This window comes from Jatropha curcas, chromosome 4 (genome assembly GCF_041381405.1).
Source record: "Jatropha curcas cultivar XTBG-Jc1 chromosome 4, XTBG_Jcur_1.0, whole genome shotgun sequence".
Lineage (NCBI taxonomy): Eukaryota > Viridiplantae > Streptophyta > Magnoliopsida > Malpighiales > Euphorbiaceae > Jatropha > Jatropha curcas.
The window spans coordinates 32076898-32100730 of record NC_143154.1 but is presented as its reverse complement, the minus strand read 5'-3'; the positions used below and the strand labels follow the sequence as shown (position 1 = coordinate 32100730).

The following is a 23833-nucleotide window of genomic DNA, read 5'->3' as shown; positions in this document are numbered from 1 at the left end:
GTTTGATGCTTCGCTATTTCACTCGTAGAAATTGAAACCCAACATGTGATGATAGTGATTTATGGCCTCAAAATGAAAAGCTACTGTAATAAGATTTTAATGTTAGTCTATAACAAATTAAGCTATCAGAATCAGTGAAATCACCTCATGCATTATATTAATCAAAAACAATTTTTTTATTGCAACAGAGAGTTCTAACCGATGAATATGAATAAGATACTTATATTTAAAAAAAAAAAAAAACTTTACGAATATATGTAAACTTTTTTTACCACTAAACTCTTAATTTTTTTTCCCGATAAAAATACTCTCATTTGTTTTCACATGTGTCTTTATTGAAATATGAATGAACGTATACACTCAAGTATAATTAAGTTTTATCTTTATGATACACTGTAAATTTTGATAGACGATCATACATCAAAAGTAGACAAATTTTTATTTTTAGTCCAAATATAAACTATTTCTTAAAACCAAAGATACGGTACATCTTAAATGCAAAAAAAGAAAAAAAGATTAGAAATATACTTGGAATGATATGATTTTTTCAATTTGTTAAGATATATATATGTCACATTATAAATTAAATACATAGAAAAGTCCCATTTTAACAATCAATTTTGAAGTTATTATCATGTAACTATCTTTAAATATAAATTATAGTTAAATAAATAAACTGAAATTAACATCTGGGTCTGCTTTCAGAAGAATTGAGTACAATCCACCTAATCAACAAACCAGGTAAGAATCCACAGGCTCCCTAAAAGGAAATATATGTAATTAATTGACCAATTCCCAAATGACCTATTCAAAAAATGACTTATTATAACCGGTGTGCTTTGTCTATATATGCCATTAAAAATCCGCACAGACCACTTAAGACAATTAGCGGATTTTGATGGACTTGTGGGTGAAATGACAACTTTTCGGTGTTTAATGTTAACAACTTTCTTGATTTTGACCTTAAAGGCTATTTGTGGCCACAGTTTCACTTCTTTTGTGTTCGGCGATTCATTGGTGGATGCAGGGAACAACGACTACTTTTTTACCCTCTCAAAGGCCAATTCTCCTCCTTATGGTATTGATTTCAAGCCTTCTGGTGGCCGACCCACTGGACGATTCACCAATGGTCGAACCATACCTGACATTATCGGTAAATTTACTATTTCTCAATCACTCTCGTTCGAAAGAGATTAGTCTCTTCTTTAACCGTTAAACCGGAGATGGAAAGACACTCTTGATTAATAATAAATAAAAAAAAATACTATTCCTTAATGGATTTAGCAATCCATCTCATCTCCGACCAAGATAAACACAGTTTTGGCAAAACAATAGTTTCTATGTAATTTTTCTTAACTGTGAAAAAGACTTTTGAGACATTATGCATTGGTAATCAGGTCAGGAGCTTGGAGCTAAGACTTTTCCACCTCCTTATCTAGCACCAAACACTCAGATTAGTGCTATTATTGGAGGAATAAATTATGCTTCTGGCGCCTCAGGAATCTTGGATCAAACTGGATTTTTATTTGTAAGTACATTCGTTTTATAATTAGAGATCATACTTTTATTTTAATAATTTTTTACAATTTGAAATTTACTGAACCAGATTGGAAGAGTTCCTCTAGGACAACAGGTAAGCTATTTTGAGAAAAGCCGAAGTTATATGGTGAATGTGATGGGAGAGCATGGGACCAGGGAGTTCCTCAAGAAAGCAATCTTCTCATTAACTACAGGGTCCAATGATATACTCAACTATATCCAACCGTCCATACCATTTTTCGGAGTCAACAAGGTTTCTCCTTCTGTGTTCCAGGATTTTATGGTTTCCAATCTCACTGTACAGCTGAAGGTGGTGATAATTAATATTTAGATAACGAGTGCTTAACTAATTTACCAATTGAAATTTTAATTCTTTTTTTCCTGCATGAAGCGACTCCACAATTTAGGAGCTAGGAAGTTCATCGTGGTTGGGATTGGACCACTTGGTTGCATTCCATTTATTCGTGCACTGAGTTTACTACCAGGAAGAACATGCTCAGTAAATGTGAACGAATTAATCAAAGGCTACAACAAGAAATTGAGAGAGATGTTAAATGGATTAAACCAAGAAATGGGACCAGAATCTGTCTTCGTGTTCGCAAATTCTTATGATATTGTCCTAAGCCTCATCCATAATTATCGTCAATATGGTAAGCTGGCAATTAATGTATACTCATCTTATTCTTAAGTTATTCTCTACAGAACAGTTAAGTATACATTAATTATTTTCTGTGAATTCCATGTTATTAATGGTAGGATTTGAGGATGGATATGAACCGTGTTGCGGAGGATACTTTCCACCGTTTGTTTGCTTCAAGGAAAGAAATGAAAGCAGCTGGAGCTCTGTTCTGTGCAATGATCGGTCCAAGTATCTGTTTTGGGATGCATATCACCCTACAGAAGCAGCTAATATTATCATTGCCAAAAAATTGCTCGACGGAGATAAAAGTGTCAGCTTTCCTATTAATATAAGGGAGCTCTACCGTTATAATTCCTAGCTAAGCTAGATAGTTTAATTACGTAAACCAGATGTATTTTCTCCTTAAGCTAATAATTCAGTGATAATCTGATAGACTGTCCCTTTTATACAGTCTCTTTTCCTTATAAAATTTCTGCAATGTATCAAAGTTAATATTGTTTCAAAGAAATATTAATTGAAAATGAATTAAAATTGATGTAATTAAGCAATATAGAAAGCATATGTTATAAATTTCAGTGGCATTTATGGTATGGACAAGGTCAACTCTACAACCGTTTCTGACACAACTATCAACAACCCTTCGTGGGGACGAGTTAAGCTTGTATAAGCTTAAGCTTGTTGACTCTGTCTCTTACTTAGATTATGACTTGGTTCGTTGCTAGAGTCTAAATAGATCGAGTCTTCGTACCTGAAACCTAGCGTGTAAAAAATATTATTGCTTTAAGGATATGACTTGTTTATATTTGAAGTATAGAACTAGATACATCAAGCCAATCAAAAAATATTTTTTAAAAGATTATTATTTTATCTATATTTTTCTCGGGAAGTCATAAATATACTTGTTTAAGCAAAAAAAAAAAACTATTTTTAGTTGGTTTGCTATTCGGGTGAGTCCATACACTCGGTCCCTATTCATTAAATAGAAACATTCGTTCACCATGGCAGAATTTAATATATAGATCCAACTCGAATATACTCAATGAATATGTGCTCATTTTTGTATGTCCTAAAACTAATGAAACTAGGACATGTCTGTATGGTCTGTCTAGACAATGTGAAATTATTAAAGAGAAACGTGGAGAAATAAATGAGAGAATTAAACCCTGAGGTTCTTTTTTCCATGCATGCACTACTCTGCTAACTTATAAATGAGATAAATAACATTTTTATCCTAAAATGTTAATTTATAATCTGCTAACTTCTCTGGATTTTATAGTCATTTGGTCAATTTGATTTAAATTTTAAATAGAAAATCATCAACAACAACACAATATATTTCCAAAAGAATTGACATTCTAGAATTATTTTAATTATAGCCATGCATCCACCCATCCAATGTAGTAAAAGAATGTACATTTAAGTGCAATGTGGGTGGACCTGACTATCCTCTTCTGGTCCTAGTATGTGCTCCTTGTTGGGCTATTAGGTCTTACTTATATTTGATTCACATCGGGCTTATTGGACCACCTTCGGCCCACATTACTTTTAGTTGTTAGAGCCCATCTAACTTCCAAGAGTGCAATTCAAGTTGTACTACTGTTTTCTTTCTAGGGACCCTGAAATCCAAGCGTGGCATCTTTTTCGGCCTCAAATGCCATCCTCTGTGCTTGTGTTGCTCAAATTTATTTGAAATACATTTACAAATAAATATGCATATATTTATGGATCAGACTTCACCAGCCACACCTTTTTGTCCTTAACACATCAATTCTTTCTTCTGCTTCTGGAACCCCAACAAAACAACGTGAGGATTATCAACTAAAACATACTTAAGCGAAACTCTTAATATTGAAGCTCAATTTTCCATAATTTCATGGTGGCTCTAAGCTTCCAAACTGTCCAGCTTACGACTGTACCTCGAAAGAATCATTCTTTGCGGAAATGGGTACCTAGAAATTTGATTAGGTGTAGAATTGCAGAGGCGACAGGAGAGCCAGCTCCTATGGGTCAGAAAACGAAGTACAATGATAGCTTCTTTGAGAAGGCATTTATGACTCTCTTTGCAAGGAAGATGGAGAAATTTGCTGCTCCAGCCAAAAATGGGAATGCTAGTAAAGAGAAAGGGTGGTTTGGGTATGATTATGAGAGTTTCGTTGATGCTTCAAAGAGAGTAATGCAAGGAAGGAATCGCCTGCAGCAGCAGCAAGTGGTTCGTGAGGTCCTCTTGTCCATGCTACCTCCAGGCGCACCTGAGCAGGTGCTAGTTGCCTAATAGTCAATTCTCTTTTTCATTTTCCTTTTTGGAATGGTCAAAAAAATGTTAGTGTTTGTGATTAGGAGGCGAACAAAATGATTGTCATACAAATGTCATTTTTAATTTCATAATTCTGCTGATACAAAATTGAATTTAATGATAACTTTATGTTATCATGCACGCAATGAAGCCTACAGAATTCTCTGTTTCTTGATATAGACTGGACAGTTTGTTTGTGCTAATATGGTCGATAAGGAGAAGTTTTTAAGCTCATTTATGATGGTTCTGCAATTGGCACGAGGTAGCTTGTCTACCACGTAAACTTGAAAGAAAAGCAGGAATCTTTACCCATCTGCTGTTTACTGCAGTTCAAGAAATTGTTTCCACCAACAAGGTGGGCTGCAGAATTCAATGCTGCATTGACAGTGCCTTTCTTTCAATGGTTGGTTGGCCCTTCTAAGGTAGAATAACAATACTAATTTCTCTTATCTGCATGTCGCTTTTCAGGGTGTTTAGTTACAAAACTAGCAGTTCTAATACTAATATACCCCAAATGACGCTTACAAAATTGTTGAAATTTTTGTGTGTTGATCGAATTAGGTTGTGGAGGTGGAGGTGAATGGGGTGAAGCAAAGAAGTGGAGTTCATATAAAGAAGTGCAGGTAGAGCAATCTGCTGTAGAAGCAAAATATAGCCACAGTTCATGAGGAAAGGAATTAATTAGTGGTAGTTGTGTTTATTCTTTATGGTAAATTTTAGAGACTAAATGCAATTTTGGCAAATTCTTTTTGATCAAGGTACCTTGAGAATAGTGGGTGTGTAGGGATGTGTGTTAATATGTGCAAGATTCCTACTCAGGATTTCTTCACCAATGAATTTGGACTACCATTGACCATGAATCCCAGTAAGTCTCACCTTCTGTACTTTTCTGCAATTTGCCAAAACTACTGTGAACATAGTGGTGATTTCTGCCTTTAAATATCAGATTTTGAAGATATGAGCTGTGAAATGGTGTACGGACAAGCTCCACCTCCATTTGAAGAGGATCCAGTATCCAAACAATCTTGTTTTGCAGAAATCTGTAAGTTTTGAATATTGTGCTGTATTCTATGGCAAATAAGCAATGCTCTCCTTCTCTCTTACCTATAGCTGTCATCGGCAGGTTCCATGGCAAGTCCAAACCTCGATGTTTGTCATAAGCTGCAAGCTTGAAAGGATGGTTATTTGTTCAATTGCCTGTAACATGTAATTATTTATACATGTCATCATTGTTCTGCAAAAGTATATGTTGTTCTAAATGTAAAATTTAAGGCTCAAGTATAATATCTCTTTCAGTTTTGTAAATCTTGAGGATCTGTAATAATTTTGCAATATCAAACCGATAAACTGAATAACATTCTGCAATTTCTTTGAGGCTGATGTTATCTGTTTATAACCTTTATTTTCTCTAAGCATATCAGCACAAACTCAAATTAGGCTAATTAAGGTTCAACGTTTTCTACTCTGCAAAAACTTTTCTTAATCAGGTAGGTAACTGTTTGATCTATCAGTACTTAAAACTCTTTCATTTTTCAGTCATTTGACCACTTGGAAATGAGAGTTTAAGATGGTGTTTCATAACATAATTCAGCATTTAAAATTAAATTTCACAGCAGTTAAAAGTTATTTGATGAAAAATCATCTGTACATCACCTGAACATGTATAAGCTTAGCCAAGAGAGGCCCGACTTGGTGAAAGAAGACACTCAAACAAACAACATAGCATATCAGAAGATTATAAGTCAATCAGATGTGCTGAGATGGTCAAAGACATCATATACCCATCAGGTTGAAAGTCCAAAGTTAGGCTGCTTGTGGGTTCATAGAATGACAGAAATCCAAAAATCAAGGCGCTGGAAAGAAAAAAGCAAACAAAGTCTGACTTCTGCGTTCTAAATCACATGAGTTGAGGTATAACGGATTGAAGTCTTAACTAATAAAACTGTTGATGCAAATTGTGGATAACAGTAAACTCTTGTGAGTGATTGTTTTTAGCTCTATACGTATCCGTGACTTCCTTGCTAAAAGACAAAATATGTGTCTACAAAATCCGATACAGCACTCCATACTCTGCCATTAATTACGGTATCCAAAGTTGAAGAATTTGCCCAACCAATAACACATTACTCTTTTTTATCTAAGAAGATAAACAATTCTCACTTAACTTGCGCAGCTTTTAAGACTTCGGCATGTCTTACAGTGACTCTCTTTATCTCCTGTTGGTTTCAATTGCTTTTGTACTTTGAAATTTAATATGCAATACCCACGAAAATTATCAGTGTATGGTTTATCAAGTCTTATATTCTTTGGCTGTGTATTTTTCCTGTCGTTTCTTATAATTTTGAACAAAGCAGCTTCAATCAAGTAATGTGATTACGTCCCTACAGCAAAAAACGTCCAAATTTGCGGAGTTGATCTCGTGAGCTGCATGAAACGCTCTCCGTCTTTCTCACTTTTAACGACCAACAACGAACTCCCCATTTTCTTGCATCTATCTCCCTCTCTATAAATTCCACCTTTCTTCCCTCAACTCAGACCCACAAGCCCTTCAGTTTGAGTCCTCTAATTCATAACTACTTACAGTTAAAAGTGAAGAAGAATGGTTAGAGTCGATAAATTTTCGTTAATGACGAAACAGATTCTTCTCATAGCAATTCTTTCACTCACCCAGTTTTGTTCTGCATTCACTCCTCAAGATTATAGTGATGCTCTTGAAAAATCCATCCTTTTTTTTGAGGGTCAGCGGTCTGGCTCATTGCCGGCTAACCAGAGGTTAAAATGGAGGGGCGATTCTGGATTGTCCGATGGCTCCAGTTATCATGTATGTATAATTCTAATGAAGAAACTCTGATATGCTTGTTACAGAATGCGTATAACACTGACAAATTTGCGTATTGATTTGGATTTCAGGTGAACCTAGTTGGCGGGTACTATGACGCAGGAGACAATGTCAAATTTGGGCTTCCTATGGCCTTTACTACTACATTATTGTCATGGAGTGTCATTGAATTTGGCAGCTCTATGCATGACCAGATAGATAATGCCAAATCTGCAATCCGTTGGGGTACTGATTACCTTTTAAAAGCAGCCACCGCCACCCCAGACACCTTATATGTTCAAGTGAGCACGTAAACACTAATTCTTTTGGGACCCAGACATTAAAAGATAACACATGTTTTTATTAAATTTACGGTGCAAGAAAATTTACAAGTTAAACATGTTTAAAAGGCTAAAATAACCACAGCAATAATATTGAGCTCTTACACGACAGCAAGAGACAAAGCTGACGTAGGTATTGGATGATTCAGGTTGGAGATCCAAACATGGATCATAAGTGCTGGGAGAGGCCGGAAGATATGGACACACCACGCACTGTATACAAAGTAACAACTCAAAATCCTGGATCCGATGTAGCTGCTGAGACAGCCGCTGCATTAGCTGCTGCTTCAATTGTTTTCAAAGATTCTGATCCTTCTTATTCTTCCAAATTGCTTCAGACAGCAATGAAAGTATGCATCCACAGAATCCAGTAATTAGTTTCTTGTCTTCCTCAATTTCTACCATTTCCATTAATAAAATAAGATTATTGTGATCATGCAGGTATTCGATTTTGCAGACAAGTATAGAGGTTCTTACAGTGACTCTCTCAAGTCAGCAGTTTGCCCATTTTACTGTTCTTATTCAGGATATCAGGATGAGCTTCTCTGGGGTGCATCCTGGCTTCACAGAGCCTCACAGGATAGCTCGTACCTGGCTTACATCCAATCAAACGGTCACACAATGGGTGCTGATGAGGATGACTACTCCTTTAGCTGGGATGACAAGCGACCCGGGACAAAAATTCTTCTTTCCAAGGTTTTATTCCGTAACTAAACTCCTATTTCACCTTAATAAAATCTTATGAGATCAATTAAGCTTTAGACTCCTTTTGGGATTTCCAACAGGAATTCTTGGAGAAAAGTACAGAAGAATTTCAGTCATTTAAAGCACATTCAGACAATTACATATGCTCTATAATTCCAGGAACTTCTAGTTCCCAGGCCCAATATACTCCAGGTAACCAACTTTCTCCTACCCTTTTATTTACTGTAAAATCATTAACTAATCTTGCTAAAAATGACATAAAATTAACATTTTGCAGGAGGGCTTCTATATAAAGCAAGTGAAAGCAATCTCCAGTATGTAACTTCCACAGCTTTCCTTCTATTGACATATTCTAAATATCTTAGTTCAAATGGAGGAGCGGTCAAGTGTGGAGGTTCAGTAGTAACAGCAGAGTCACTCGAATCAGCGGCAAAAAAGCAGGTTGATTATATTTTAGGTGATAATCCAGCAAAGATGTCTTACATGGTGGGGTTCGGAAATAAGTATCCTCAACATGTTCACCACAGGGGTTCCTCTGTACCATCTATACATACACATCCAGAACGCATTTCCTGCAACGATGGCTTCCAATACTTCAAATCTACTTCACCCAATCCCAATGTCCTTGTCGGAGCAATAATTGGTGGTCCTGATAACCAAGACAATTTTGCAGATGACCGGAATAATTACCAGCAGTCTGAGCCTGCCACATACATTAATGCACCATTTGTTGGTGCGCTTGCTTTCTTATCAGCTAAAAACTAAAAATGTATTAATTAGTATAATTATGTCTCTTTGTCAAGGATTAATATCCTTCTAATAAAACATTGAGATATATATTACTCTGTCTCTTTTTTGCAAGCTACAAAAGAGTATTAAGTATATTTGTAAAAATGATTAACTCATCTTAATTCTATAAAAGTATCATATAAATGAAATAAAAAATATCAAAATGAATGCTAAATCTTGCTTTCTGATAATGGATAATAGAATGGCATCGATTGGGCTTTTAGGCTAGGCCTAGTCCAAGAGAACTAACTTTTTCTATTTGCCATCATTATCATGGGCCGACTAAGATGGGCCGGAGACTTGAGTATTCAATTCAATTTTGAGGGCAGAAAGCAAAATATCATTTTTAAATTATTTTATTTTGACAGCTTTGACGGACCAACCGGAGGAACGTGGGAGCAAAAAAGCAATAAATAATTAATATTCAACCTAGAAAATCAGCCAAGGAAGACTAGACTCAGACTTTTGCAAATGATGGCAAAATCAGTAAATAAAGCAAAACCTCTCATCCAATATTGTAATCTCAGCCCAAAATTGCCAGTTTATGTTACGTTATTTAGTGGGAAAAAAAAAATAAATTAAAAAAATTATCGAAATCGTCTCTTTGCACGACTCCATCTCTCTCTATCTCTCACTCGACCGACATCGTCATCCCTCCATTTGGTCTCCTGTTAACTTCATATATCTAACTATTTTTTAGTTAATTCCTTGGCTTCGGAAATACTATAACTAAACGAGGCATAAGCAATTAAGGAACCTTTTAGATCTGAGAACTCCCTCTCCTCTCCCCGTCTCTCAGATCCATGGCTCGTTTTTTTCTCTTTTCTTTACTTGTTTCTCTTCTATTTTCTATTTCTTTCGCCGAGATCAGATCCTCCGATATCCGATCCGATGACCGCCCGATTATCCCCTTCGACGAGTTCGGATTTACCCACAAGGGTCAACTCGAGCTCAATGTCTCTCATATTCAGCTTTCTAACCAGAATCCGGATCTCGATCTCTCCAGGATCGGATTCTTCCTCTGCACCCGCGACTCTTGGCTCCACGTTCTCCAGCAGCTCGAGGACGGGGAGATCACTTGTGCTCTCCAGTCGGACCTCATCAAGCACGTCTACACCTTCAATAAGCTCCAAAATGGTCAGACTAATTTCACCGTTATCTTCCTTGAAAACGACGCTGATCAGCATACTCTCGTTTTTGCCAATTGCTTGAGCTCGGTCAAGGTATCCATGGACGTCAAATCGGCTATGTACAATCTCGAAAGGAATGGCAACCGTGATTATCTTTCTGCTGGCAAGACGATTCTCCCTAGGGTTTATTTCTTATTCTCCCTCATTTATTTTATTCTCGCGGGATTATGGATTCACGTTCTGTATAAGAAAAGACTCACTGTTTTTAGGATCCATTTCTTCATGCTGTCGGTGGTTATTTTGAAGGCTTTGAATTTATTATGTGAGGCAGAGGATAAGTCTTATATCAAGAAGACTGGTAGCGCGCATGGATGGGATGTGTTGTTTTATATGTTCAGCTTTTTGAAGGGGGTCATATTATTTACTTTGATTGTGTTGATTGGGACCGGATGGTCGTTTTTGAAGCCCTACTTGCAGGACAAGGAGAAGAAGGTTTTGATGATCGTAATTCCTCTCCAGGTAGTGGCAAATATTGCTCAGGTGGTCATCGATGAAACAGGACCCTATGGGCAGGATTGGATCACCTGGAAGCAGGTGTTTTTGCTGGTCGACGTTGTGTGCTGCTGTGCCGTCTTGTTCCCCATTGTTTGGTCCATTAAGAACTTGCGCGAGGCCGCTAGAACGGACGGGAAGGCTGCTGTGAATTTGATGAAGTTGACTCTGTTTAGGCAGTATTATATCGTGGTAATCTGCTACATTTACTTTACCCGTGTGGTCGTTTACGCTTTGGAGACTATTACTTCGTATAAGTTTCTATGGACTAGCGTGGTTGCTGGAGAATTGGCTACATTGGCATTTTATGTGTTTACCGGGTTAAAGTTTAAGCCTGAGGCACATAATCCATATTTTGTGATTGATGATGAGGAAGAAGAGGCTGCAGCAGAGCAATTGAAGCTGGAAGATGAGTTCGAGTTGTAATTGCGTTAGATAGCTATAGAGGAAGATGCTGTGCCAAGAAATTGAGAACATTGAGATAGATACCTGATAATTGCTTCAATGATCGGGTCCTCATGATCATTTTGACTGTTAAGAGGGGTAAATGTGACTGTTTATTATGTGCTTCTTTTTATGTTCTTGTTGATCTACTATGTTTTTGAACTTTCAAGTTAAAATAGTATAGTCTGATAAATTTTCATCTGTCATTGATACTCGATATTGGGTACTGTATACGTTCTGAAACTAAATCTTTTCAACAACTACTATGGCAAATGGGTTGTGTTTGTACTGGTTCCTTGCTATGTCTGCTTCTAATTAGCTTCATCTGCATTGTAATTGTTGCTTTCTCATGCAGTAGCTATCAAGCAAATTTGGCAAATTAGTTCCATACAGTGAGTATTTGATAGCAGTCTGTGAGCATCCTAAATGATCCAATCTTTACATTCAATGTACTTGGTTGATGACAAACATTTTTTCTCGTAAGATTCTATGTGGTTTTTAGTTTCCCTGTTTCCAAACATGAAGTCACCTGCCAGATGACCTCTTCCTTGTTTTTAACCATGTTAAGTATTATCTTGTAGCTGATCAAGGTAGTGCTGCAATTAGATGTTTAACCAATCTGACATTTTTTCACATGTTTGAATATGATCTTCTCGATATATATATATATATATATATATATATATATTTTCCTGAGTGTCAGTGAGGAAGAAATCAGACGCTGGTTCTTTACCAAAATCAAACCGCTGAGTTAAATCTATTTGCAATGGTTGGAATTCAACCCAAAAAAGCCAACATTAACCTGTGTTAGTAGATGTAAGGTTTGAATTAAAATTAAAAGAAGTTGACACTGGGGAAAATGTGTAAATTATTTTCGTTGGTAGCATAAATTAAGACAATTTAACAAGCTCAAGATTGCTGTTGGATTTGTAGTTGGTAGTAAGTGTTATTGAATGATTTTATTTCAATTGTTTGTTTTAAAAATTATCCTCTATTAACGCGAGATAGGTCCGCTTTTTAATCCGTCGTCTACGATCAAGACGAGTTGAGTTTATTGAATTGAACGGCTAGTCGTCGAAATAAACTTATTTTGAAAGACAAGCCGACTCTGAAAAACGACAGGGAGTAAATGATTATGCGTAACAAACAGATATAACCCCGATTTCCTTTTTGCTAACTACGAGAAGGTGAATTTGAGCACCATAATGTACTTAATATCTACATGCTCTTGGTTTCGAGGATTTAAGCTCATTCTGAATTGTGAAGAAGAATGCAAGTGAGGTTCTACTTACATACCGATTGCTTTTTGATATCAAGAGGTTTGGAAAAAAACTCAGATATAAAGCAGAGAACCACAAAGGATGCACCTAAATTACAAACGATTTTGGGGCCAAAATATATTCGGTGAAGATAGTTCTGTTGACAGAGTGCACGCCAAGTGTTTGACGAAATGAGTAAATAATTATATTGTATTCCATCAGTAGCCAAGCACGGAATGAGGATCGAAGAAGATGAAGGATTAAATTAACTGCATCTACAAGCAGAAGTAGAGACAGAATCAGAAAGTTTTTTGAGGATCTTATATTGCAAATAACAAATGCAATAGGCTTCAGGGTCTTTTATTTGGGCCCTTTTTATACTAGTTATGAGAATGGGCTGGTCCACCAGTACGTGGTTGTGATGTTTGCGGTGCTGTGGGTATGAGAATGTTATTAGGAAAAAGAAAATTGCCCAATATGTGAAATGGCCGCATTGGAGGACGGAGATCGCCAATTTGGCTGTGGATGAGAGATATCGGTTTGAGCCGGCGATAAGTGTAGATTGCACATCCACATGCAACAAAACTATGGAAACAGAGACAGGTCTCAGTGGTTTCAGGCCCCAACAAATTGCTTCTAACTTCTGAGAACGCAGAGCAAGTTTCAGAACCACAACCACAAGCACTACAAGTTAAGGAAGGTCAGCAACTTCGTCTTCTTTTTTCCATTTCCAAATATTCTTCTCCTTCCAAAGCTACAAGTCTTTTAAATTTGACTTTGATGATAAAGTTTATATAAATGATGGTAACTAGTCCGTGTAAGTTTTGATTCACATGCCATTATATATTTAGATTTGGTGGCAAATACAATAGATGGCCGAATACATTATTGAAAGGTTATGATTTGTAGTCAAAGACAAACATCAAATGATTATGGAGGAAGAATAAATCTCTATCAATATAGAAGACAAAACTTACTAAATATAAAAATGTAAACAGAGGTTTATAATTCCATTCTCAAGCGACAATTCTAACACATGTTATCTAGGATGCTTAGTTTTTGCATGTGTAAGCACATGCCTCTTTTCCATAAAGCCTAATAGAACTCAGACCGGATGCCTCCTTTAACCCAAATTACACAAAACAATCTTCGAGTAAAAACAATTTAATACTGTCATGATCGGAAAAGTTTGATGAGACTAGACTAATTACTCCCCTAAAAGGAAATTAGAAGACTAGTGAATGACATTAGAATAATCATCAAGGCAAAGACTAACACAGTGTCCATCGAGTTTCTTATGTTAATATGGTTACATAACGTATTTATAGTGATAGAGAAATCGGTTTTTGCAACACTCGAAAAGAGAACATCATGGAAGACATCCATGTGGAACCTGTAGAATAAGTACATAATAACTGGGACCCCATCACATATTAATCTATGGATTGTGGTGTCCTTTCTCTGTTAACTTTTTTAGAGGACCAGCAAAGATGGGTCTCATCTAATGTATTTGTCCACGGAATCTCATCAATTACACCTACGAAAGCAATTTCTATTTGATATTTAAGTTTCCCATTTAGCATTTGAGGCACATTGTTTTAAATACAATAAAAAAAGAGCATTCCTTTTAGCTTTCTATCAAAATATGTTGCTTCTTAGCTACATCAGTAAAGATGCTTGAATCCCCAATTATACTTGTGGGTCTCCAGTATTAATAGATGGGCTCATTTGTTCTTAACTCCATCATTTTAGTTGATTTAGTACTTGATACAATATTTGGGCGAAGGGTTATATGATAAATTAACCCTCGAACTTGATAGAATTTCCTGGTTATAGGGCCATGCTAAAACTGATCAGGTAACCCAACTTCCGTATCCAGCTAGAGTGTAAATTCTCCAGCCAGAGTGGGGTCCCTATTCTAAGAGACTCAGACAATATACGAAGCTTAGTTGGTCCGGTGGACCCAACTCATTCATTAGGCTACACAGTTTTTGGTCCATCAGAGAAGTAAATTCTGCACTGCTCTATGTTGCTTCAAGATAGTAACTTTAACACAAGTTTTCCCTTAAATTGTGAGAAGAATACAATTACAAAGTTGTTTCTAATTTCCTACGATTAACGTTGTACTTTTAGCATTAGAGCTTCTTAAGTTATTTGGAGTAGAATTGCAGTTTCCTTCTGCATGATCATTTATGAGCTGCAAGGACTAAAACTTATCATTTGTTCGTGGCAAATAATAGATGCTTGATGGAAGAAACACAATTTTGCCTGTCATTGTAGTCTAGACACTAGAAGAGCACAGAAACACATGTTAGCACATTTATTTTTGTTACACAATTAACTTATACAATGTTGATCAATTTAGTCTGACATGACACACTACTTCAGACATGACGCACTACTTGTTTATCACTCTAGAAGAAGGGATTGTATATACAAAATAACCATTTTATATCACATGATATTTTAATTATCCTTTTTGATACAACATCGAGATAGATGTAGACGGATGAAAGAATGATTGGGAGGCAATGCCTCCTCTAGTATAGCTAGCTATAATTAAGCATGTGGCACATCTTTACCTTTTACACTCCACATCTTTAAAGCAAGTGCGTTGAAGGATAAATGGGTCTACACCCCGATTGCTTTCTTGACAGGGCAAAGCCTCATTAAAAAAGAAAAAATAAATAAAGGGAAAAGAAGAAAGAAAGCAAGCGAAGCAAAAAGCACAAAGAGAAGTGCTTCAAAGAAAAGTTTATAATAGAAAATTCGATAGAAAGAAGATATGGAGGACGTGAAAGTGATGATGATCAGTAGCAAAGAAAATCCCATCAATGAATCCTTTCCTCAAGAACCTATCACCACCACCACTTGCCCAACCTGGAAATTGTACCAGAATCCTTTTTATAATTCGCATCATAATAATCCGAATCACCAGCATTGCCAAACTAACACCAATAAGCAACTTCATCACCTTCACCTCCCTCTCTCTGCTCGTAAGATTGCAGCTTCTTTTTGGGATCTGACCTTTAAACATATCATGGAGACTGAGCTAGATTTTGCTCGAGCCCAGATCATCGAATTGAAAGCTGAGCTGGAATATGAAAGAAAGGCAAGAAAGAAAGGGGAGAGCATGAATAAAAGATTGGCTAAAGAACTGGCTGAGGAGAGAAGAGGAAGAGAAGCATTAGAGAGAGTATGTGAAGGGCTTGCCAAAGAAGTTTCATCGGATAAAGCAGAGATTGATCGAATGAAAAGAGAAATGGAGGAGGAAAGAAAGATGCTAAGGGTGGCTGAAGTGTTAAGAGAAGAGAGGGTTCAAATGAAGCTTGCAGAGGCGAAGTTTTTCTTTGAAGAAAAGCTGTTAGAATTGGAGGGAACTAAACAGGTAGAATCTGATGAGAATCCAATGTTCAAGATGGAAGAACATAAATCACCTGAAATGGTAATTGCTTCTAAAGCAACTGCTAATTTATCAGGCAAGTTTAGCAGGCTAGTTCTAGATGACAAGTTCTGTGATGAAAATAACAGTGCAGATCCAACGAGAGCAGTCTCTAGTGAAAAATCATCTTCATGTAATGATAATCTTAGCAGTGTTTCTTCAGTAACAATTCAGCGAAGAGCATCACCAGAATCTGAGAATCCTCATATAAAGCGAGGGATTAAAGGGTTCGTTGAATTCCCTCGAGTTGTACGAGCAATTGGATCAAAAAGTAGGCACTGGGGAACAAAACTGGAGTGTCAAAAAGCTCAGCTACGGATTCTGTTGAGACATAAAAGCCCCATCAGATCCAATAATCTCATTATCAGTTAAAACTACTGTCATTCTTTCTTTCTGTTGCTTGAGTAATTTTAATTTTGGTTTTTATTTGAAAATTGCATTTTGATGTTGGTTTCTTTGTTCAAAAACGAAACGATAAGCATTTTTGTTTTTTTGGTTCTTGTAAGTTTGTAAGGATACAGTAAACATGTTTTGGGTTTGCAATTTTAATTTCTGGGAGAAGACTCCTATAAAATGTACATGAGTTTGTGTTTTATTAATATTTGAAGGCTTCTTCTTTTTCTTTCGTTTGAGGCTTATGGAAACCAAGTGCCATGTTGCTTTAGATCTGAGCAAAGCCAGACAGCTATTCTATTATAATGATCTGCAAAAAGTTTCATCATTTGGATCATCAAGCCTTCTTCACATTCTGGGTTTCAATTTCAAATGATAGATTACTAGATAGAGAATAAGAAAAAAGAAGGCATCAGATTCTTATTGCAGCTAATCGCTCCCCATTACATGTTGAAGACCAACTTAAGACATAGACAGATAGATAGAAGGAAATTGGATGCTCCAATAGAAATTCCTCTGCTCCTGTCCTGTCCTGTCCTGTCTGCTACACTTACCCAAGCTTTTTAATTTCCACTGTCCGTCACGTTGAGCTCTTAGATATTATGACACATCAACTTGTACATTATAATATTCAAAAAGAATTGTGTACTCTCGACAATAAAATAGTCTACGACTTGACTTCTTTAGCAAAACAATAATAATAATTATATAAATAATACAAGTGCCAATGTGCATGTATTCAGTTTACAGGACAACCTTATCTTAGCCACTACGTACTAATATAATATTTACTAAAACATTGGATTTTCTATCCTAACAAATGATATTTTTTAACCCCAAGAGTGTAGGTTCAATTTTGGTAGGCTTAACATACACTAGCCCAGCCCATCAGAGCCCACTAGAATCCAAACAACGATTATTTTATATCAATAGCCAGACCCAACAACCCAAGGCCCCGACCTGCGAACTCGTTTCAGTCTTATTTACCTCGATGCTTCAGCGAAAGTGAATTTTATCTAAACAATTATTTCTTTCTCAATTATCTTAAAAAGGAATTCTTACTACCTTTTAAATTTTGTCAACTAGATGAACAAAATTCCGAAGTTACCATGAGAGATTAAAATTGTCAAGTAGTCAAAATTAGGTAAGTATTGATTAGAAAAGAACCCACCACATTCATATTAATAGAATCATCTAACAGAATATAAACTTACCCATTATGGGCAATGGATAATTCTAATCTTGGGGAAAAATGGGATTAGGGTGCACTTAAAATTGTGAAATAGTGGGTCCAAATTGAATGTTTGGGATGCTAAATTTAGTACTAGTAGAAAATGTTCAGTGGGGGCCTAAGCTCCATGATAATTTAGTTACTGCATCACATCAATTATCAATTCCTTATGGTCCCCCTCACGAAACCCAAATGGACCCCCCACAAATGGTTAACGACGTGTTGGACGGAAAGGAACATATCTTGACAGAGACCGTCAGTCAACGTAGTCAAACACAGTGAAAGCAAAATCAGATTGAGGCACTGTGGAAGTGACAGCCAATCAAATAAAAGCTTTTTGTAGAGAAAACAAAAGGTCAAAGTATGATGTCCAGTAATAAGCAGCCGTGATTCACCAACATGGCTCATGAACTGAAGACCGTTAAGCCGGACGGGAAGCGCAATTTTGTCCGTATTCTAAAAGGGGTACGAATGTTGGAAGCTAAGGAAGCAAAGCAAAACCGCATGGCTAAAAATGGCGGCACCGCTACACCTTAGCTTTATCAACAACAGTTGAATATTGAGATAAGAAAGGAATAGAGAGAAAGAGTTGAAATTCTTACAATAGATTTTTGTTTTCAAGTGCAAGATACAGTGTGGCGTGAGTTCTAAGGGTTGTTTCTTTCTTTGTTTTTTTGTTTGATGGGAAAGTTAAGTTGGAGGTATTGTTTTTTTATGTTATTATGGGAATGAGAAGTGGGGTTTCTTTTGTGTGTTCAAAGGAAGGAACTACAGCTAAAGAGTGCGATGTTGGGTTGGGTTTAAGGATGCAAGACAAGGAATCTTGTGGTGTGATATCATCGCCGTCATCATCATCATCATCGTCTACTTCTTGTTGCTGTAGTGGTGGTGGTTTTGATGGAGGTGGGCCAATGTTTTATGGTAGAAGCAACGGTGTTGCGTGTTTTGGCGATATATACGATGTGGTGGTCGGTGGTAGTTCTAGTGGTGGTAGCAATGCGGTGACGGGGTCAAAGACGTCTCTGCACTCTTTCAATTCTTCTCCTTTTGCCTTCAATTCCTCAGGTAAATTTTGTCTCTTTTTTTATGTACTGACTTGTATTTCAGTTCTTACTTCTTACTAGTCTTGGGAAAGGAAAAGGAGGGAGATCTAAAGTTGCAGTAATCCCTATGTCTGGTTATAGGAGAAATGAATCCGTCGTCTATGAATGTGGCTGTCCCTTTCACAGCAGCTCAGTGGCAAGAACTGGAGAGGCAGACTATGATTTACAAGTACATGATGGCCTCTGTTCCTATCCCTCCAGAGTTACTTATTCCCATCACTAAAACTCAATCAAACCCTCCTTCCTCACAATCCCACGGTAAATATCACTAATGCTCGTATCAATTTTCAATCTTTTACAGTACTGCACATTTAAACTGGCACTGGATTTGTTTATTTAGCTTTAAAAGGTTCATTAGAGTTGGGGATTTCGGGCTGCAACTCGGATCCAGAGCCATGGAGATGCAAAAGAACAGATGGGAAGAAATGGAGGTGCTCAAGGGATGTGGCACCTGACCAGAAGTACTGTGAAAGGCACTCTCACAAGAGCCGTCCCCGTTCAAGAAAGCCTGTGGAATTACACACCGACTCCATGGCTCAATTGCTTAATCAAAAATCTCACTTCCCTAATCAAACAAACTCCCATAATTTATCTATCTTCCGTAGTCCAACGGTCTCAGCTGCCGCCTCATATGATCAGTCCAGGTGAGCCACTAATCTACATTGAATTTTTTTGCCATTGACAAAATTATTAGTTTAATTATATATGATCATAACAAATTATTATTTATGGTTAATGTGGCCCTTAGTTATTTATTTATTTTGTGACTTTGGAACACTAAATATAGTGTCTTTGTCTCTTTTTGAAATATATATATATAATAATTAATTAAATGGTGAAGGAACTTGGAATGGTTCTTGAAAGGCGAGACAGTTCCTGTTGCTAGCAACTCCAACCAAGAATGGCGTTATCTGAAGGATGGCGAAAGGGTATATAATTATAGACAAGGACAGCTTGACTCAAACTCATATTTGAATATGAATTTAAGAGGTGGCCACCCATTGCAAGCCCATCGCCTAAATGAAAATTGCAGCTTGTTATTAAGCCCCAAATCGACAAGCTTGGAAGCAAATGTAAATCCCAGCAGCCAAGAGACAAGGCACTTCTTCGATGCTTGGTCATCAGCAGTGAGAGAAAGCAGTAATAATGGTGGAATTGGCAATGAATGTTGTGTTTCTTCGGGTGAGAAGCTACTGCCACTCTCATCTCTTACTTTGTCAATGGCTGGTGGCGTTCAAACGAATCAAGACAATGGAAATGAGCAAGCAGCCAGTTTTGGAATGATGGGACAGGAGAAGATGAGCCATGGTTCATGGATGTGTTCACCACCTGGTGGACCATTAGCGGAAGCCTTGTGCCTTGGCATTTCAATCGGTGCAAAAGCTGATTCAAATTTGGCATCTTCTCATGGCAGCAGCTATGGCATTAACAACAAAAACTAATTACTTAATTTAACGCTTTTTCATTAATTGTCTGCTTAGCTCCTTTCTGTTTTATTTGCTTAGTGAAACTAATATTGCTCAATTTGATTAAAATGACTTAGAGCTGAGCCAGGACATGGTTCTTAGTTGGGCAATCTATAGCACCGCTCCCACTTGGTGTTCTTCTTCACTATTTGTATTGTGGATTACGTTTATGGGAAACGGGGAATAGGTAAATTTAGAGGGAATGTAATCTTAAGCACAATGCCTGGCCTGTTTCCCGCTTCTAATGTTCAGGTTATTTTTGTTTGTTGTGCTATTAAAAGACAAGGATCCAAGGAAATTAGTGAAAATTTTAACAGGAAATTGATACCATGTCTTAAGCTCAATCTGGAAACTTCCTATGATTATTAATTAAAATAGAGAAACATCAAAATATATACCCTAAATGTTTATCAATTATGTTCGAGAAGATGGTATTAAAATTGTTTACAAAGACGTGAGCTTGATTTTAGTCGAAGACCAAGCAACTGGTAATTAGTCCGAATCATTGAAGAGAAAAACTTCGAAGCTACTTTAATTAATTGATAAAATGATACAATAAAACTAGACTATTTCAACCACCTTAGATCAGTAGTTGAACAGGGAGATATTTCCCCACCAATACTCTCAGTATAACAGGAGGAATAGTTGGATCGGTGCTCCATCCCAAAATGAGCAGCTTGCACACTCTTGAAGCTGGGGCTTCTTAAGTTCTGGCTAAAGCTACTACAATGTGGCTCCGGAGCTGGATATGATAACCGTTTCTTGGCTGATCCACTGCGTTCTCTCTCAGGCGTTGATGGCCTCTGCCTGGGTGCACTCTGGGACCTGACCCTAGCCTTTGCAGACTCAGTGGCTGCCATGTAGTTTGGCATTGCAGCACTGGCGCTACTTCCACTTGCACCCATTCCATAGCGATACCTGGAGCCAAGGCTTGGTGTATGTGCAGCTGAATAGCACTTGTCTTCTTTGACGCATCGAGGGCTTGCAGAGCGAACCTGAAGGGGTTTGGTTTTGCAGGGAGATGGGGTTATGGGTGAGTGGTGGAAAGAGATATTGTGGTGCGTTCTAAGGATAGAATGAGGCAGCTGGCAAGTTTGTCTTTGTTGGTAATTTTGAGATTGTGATCTTCTACCTGCAGCTGGAGTAGTAGAATAAATATATGGCCTAGAAGTGTCAATTTCTACAGTTTTTATAGCTTCTCTTCTATCAGTTGATGCTCTGCTATTGCTTTCCCATTGCTTTGTAGCCATCCACCGGTCGAGCCATTTGGTTCCTTCCTCCATTTCTTTTTCATCTCCTGCTGATGGGCTTCTTCGAGATCTCCATATCTTGATATCAGAGATCAATAACTAATTAGCTCATTAACAAGTTTTATATTGCTAGCCTACAAGGCAAGAGATGTAACCTGGCTAGAGAAAGCATAAGCAAGGGCTTTTTCCCGTTTCAAAGCAGCTTCCTTTTTGCTTTGCACTATGGCTTCAATCTCCTTACTTGTATATGGGCGGTCATCCCAATTATCTAGAATGGAGCTTATATCTCTGGACTGTAATATTCAAAACTTCATTATTAGTTAAAAAGAGTTAATCAATTTATCGGGACAGAATTGATTTGTCACTTACAATAGACCCTCTCTCGCTGATGTCTTGTAGACATGTAGAGTCCCAGAAGCCATTAGATTCATCAAACATGGACTTTCTGCTCCCTTCATGTGAAAGCCTTGCACGTTGGTCGCGTACCCGATCTTGTACTCGAACCAAAGCTTGCATGCACTTAAGTGTTACCTTTGCTTGCTTTCTAACATTATGCCCTCTCACCAGTGCTTGAAGCTTCACTAGCCCTTTAAGTGCACGTAGAGCTCTCCTTGCCTACACTCAAGAGATTAGCTGATTAGAAAATGAAAAATATCCTGGAAATATATGTTTAGTGATATGTACTAAGAGGTAAGCTTACTAGGTAGCCTCTGAAAGCTGTTTGAATGAGTATAGCAGCCCAGTGTTCTCTAACGAAATTTGAAGGCCTAGTGAGCCTAACAATCTCCACTGCTGCTTGTGCTGTTGCCGCTGCTGCTTCAGCCGCAGCAGCTGTGGCTTCTGCTACAGCAATTGCATGCCTTTGTTCCGCATCCGAAATAGGACTCACATTATTTGCTTCTACTGCTGTTGTTCTTGTTCCACATTGTTGAACTTGGACATGGTTGTAATTGAGCTTTCTAAAAAGCCATCTTCTTTTCTCTCTCTTCTGCAAAAACCCAGAAAGCCATGCACCAAGAAATTAACGAAACTATACGTCGATGCAAAATAAGAGTCGGTTTGGTTTAAATAATTACCTTTTCTTCCTCTTCTTGGTCGTGTTCTTCTCTTCTTCTGCTAGTCTTTTTCTCATTCTCCTTAGTTGGAGAGCTGAATGCTCTTTTCACTAATGTCAACCATGAGGTACCACTCTTCGTTCTCATAGAGGTCCAGGAGAACCAGTATTATTAGATTACATATGAACTGAGGGAATAAATAAAGAAAAGGAAAAGAGAGGGGAGTTGCATTTTTGATTTACAAATCACAATCATTTATATATAACAGATAAAAGAGCAGGAAAGCTAGCAATGAGAGAGACAGAGAGAGAGAGAGAGAGAGAGAGATTGAAAAAAGAGAGTGAATGCGAAGTTTATATGTGCAGAATCTAACATGTATAGTACGAGCTCTCTCCAGTATACGTGCTAAAGGCGTAGGTGTTTTCTAGTGGCATGAGATAAAAACTAATGGAGGTGTCAGAAACTGTCAATAACTTTGTGATAGAAAGAGGACATGAGGTAGAAAGATTTTTAATTATACAGAGCTACAAGAATCCAAAGTCCATTAAAAATACCTAATCTTTCTTGATTGAGCATGCCTTTAATTTCCCTTTTTAAATAACCACTGAGCACCCTCTATCGTCTTCACGTGTTATCATCAGCAGCAAGAAAAGAAACCATCCATTTTTTTATTTTATTTTCGACCTACCAAATACCAATTACTATCATCATCTTCTGCATTGGAAGACCTTAGACCTCGAAGACCACCACCATTTTTTTATTTTGTACTGATGAAAGCGGGGAATCCTTCCTGGTTTTGGGTTAGCGAAAAGAGGTTGGCTTCATTTCCCGGTAGACTGGTCAAAAACTGTTGTGACTCTGTCGTCTTCTCCACAGTCTACTTTCCAAAATTGTCTCTTGTCCGAATTTGCACCATATGGACAAAAGATGCATGTAAAATTTAGTTTAGTTGCAACTCATTCCCACGTTACATTTTCTGTTTGTAATAACGGCGAGGATTCTTTTGCATTCTTTTCTTCAGGCACCATTACTGTACTAATTAAGATTATCTTTCCTCAAAATCACAAGGAAAATCCTGAGTTAATATTATTTTTTGGTCTGGAACAAATTCGAATGGGAATTGCTGTTTACTCTCCTGAGTTATTGATTGATGAGTATTTTCCTGTTGGAATCAATTATCAGAATAGTGGTAATAAAGAAAAGGACAGCCGATGAAATAAATGTTCCTCAGTACGATGTGCTATTTGGGAATTGAAATGCAACAATCACTTGCCATCAAACTGACAACTGTACTTTCAAATTAAGCTCATTGATTATAGAATTTCATCAACATATGCATGAAACTCTTATCCTTAACGGTAACTAATTTTAATTATTAAATAA

General features: G+C 37.2%; 7 protein-coding genes across 9 annotated transcripts; 6 read left to right on the top strand and 1 right to left on the bottom strand.

The window, feature by feature from the left end:
- Positions 1 to 871: 871 nt before the first annotated feature.
- On the top strand, positions 872 to 2723 carry LOC105645587 (GDSL-like Lipase/Acylhydrolase superfamily protein). Of its 2 annotated transcripts, none has more exons than XM_037639638.2 (5): positions 872 to 1153; positions 1398 to 1528; positions 1607 to 1792; positions 1931 to 2189; positions 2296 to 2723. In XM_037639638.2, exons 1-5 carry the CDS (start codon positions 916 to 918, stop codon positions 2535 to 2537), a joined length of 1056 nt encoding a protein of 351 aa, XP_037495566.1. In that variant the 5' UTR covers positions 872 to 915; the 3' UTR covers positions 2538 to 2723. The 2 variants fall into 2 exon arrangements, with proteins under 2 accessions (XP_037495566.1, XP_012086612.2); XM_012231222.4 differs by having other exon boundaries at positions 1607 to 1849.
- A 1170-nt stretch (positions 2724 to 3893) lies between these two features.
- Positions 3894 to 5852, top strand: LOC105645588 (beta-carotene isomerase D27). 2 transcript variants are annotated; one of them, XM_012231225.4, is made up of 6 exons: positions 3900 to 4436; positions 4802 to 4894; positions 5034 to 5095; positions 5231 to 5337; positions 5419 to 5514; positions 5596 to 5852. In XM_012231225.4, exons 1-6 carry the CDS (start codon positions 4053 to 4055, stop codon positions 5643 to 5645), a joined length of 792 nt encoding a protein of 263 aa, XP_012086615.1. In that variant the 5' UTR covers positions 3900 to 4052; the 3' UTR covers positions 5646 to 5852. The 2 variants fall into 2 exon arrangements, with proteins under 2 accessions (XP_037495567.1, XP_012086615.1); XM_037639639.2 differs by lacking the exon at positions 4802 to 4894 and having other exon boundaries at positions 3894 to 4436.
- Positions 5853 to 6668: 816 nt separating this feature from the next.
- On the top strand, positions 6669 to 9185 carry LOC105645589 (endoglucanase 1). The gene is made up of 6 exons (XM_012231226.4): positions 6669 to 7293; positions 7383 to 7592; positions 7781 to 7981; positions 8073 to 8327; positions 8417 to 8528; positions 8614 to 9185. Exons 1-6 carry the CDS (start codon positions 7072 to 7074, stop codon positions 9099 to 9101), a joined length of 1488 nt encoding a protein of 495 aa, XP_012086616.1. The 5' UTR covers positions 6669 to 7071; the 3' UTR covers positions 9102 to 9185.
- Positions 9186 to 9705: 520 nt separating this feature from the next.
- On the top strand, positions 9706 to 11546 carry LOC105645590 (Lung seven transmembrane receptor family protein). Its single transcript, XM_012231227.4, has one exon. It carries the CDS (start codon positions 9929 to 9931, stop codon positions 11231 to 11233), a length of 1305 nt encoding a protein of 434 aa, XP_012086617.1. The 5' UTR covers positions 9706 to 9928; the 3' UTR covers positions 11234 to 11546.
- A 953-nt stretch (positions 11547 to 12499) lies between these two features.
- Positions 12500 to 16577, top strand: BLT (branchless trichome). The gene is made up of 2 exons (XM_012231229.4): positions 12500 to 13210; positions 15168 to 16577. The coding sequence occupies exon 2, from the start codon at positions 15296 to 15298 to the stop codon at positions 16322 to 16324; it is 1029 nt and encodes a 342-aa protein (XP_012086619.1). The 5' UTR covers positions 12500 to 13210; positions 15168 to 15295; the 3' UTR covers positions 16325 to 16577.
- Positions 16578 to 18058: 1481 nt separating this feature from the next.
- LOC105645592 (growth-regulating factor 8) lies at positions 18059 to 20466 on the top strand. Its single transcript, XM_012231230.4, has 4 exons — positions 18059 to 18641; positions 18761 to 18937; positions 19020 to 19323; positions 19521 to 20466. Exons 1-4 carry the CDS (start codon positions 18299 to 18301, stop codon positions 20119 to 20121), a joined length of 1425 nt encoding a protein of 474 aa, XP_012086620.1. The 5' UTR covers positions 18059 to 18298; the 3' UTR covers positions 20122 to 20466.
- A 184-nt stretch (positions 20467 to 20650) lies between these two features.
- Positions 20651 to 22777, bottom strand: LOC105645593 (protein IQ-DOMAIN 17). The gene is made up of 5 exons (XM_012231231.3): positions 22472 to 22777; positions 22096 to 22383; positions 21765 to 22010; positions 21551 to 21688; positions 20651 to 21473 (listed from the first exon to the last, which is right to left on the bottom strand). The coding sequence occupies exons 1-5, from the start codon at positions 22595 to 22597 to the stop codon at positions 20712 to 20714; spliced, it is 1560 nt and encodes a 519-aa protein (XP_012086621.1). The 5' UTR covers positions 22598 to 22777; the 3' UTR covers positions 20651 to 20711.
- Positions 22778 to 23833: the final 1056 nt, after the last annotated feature.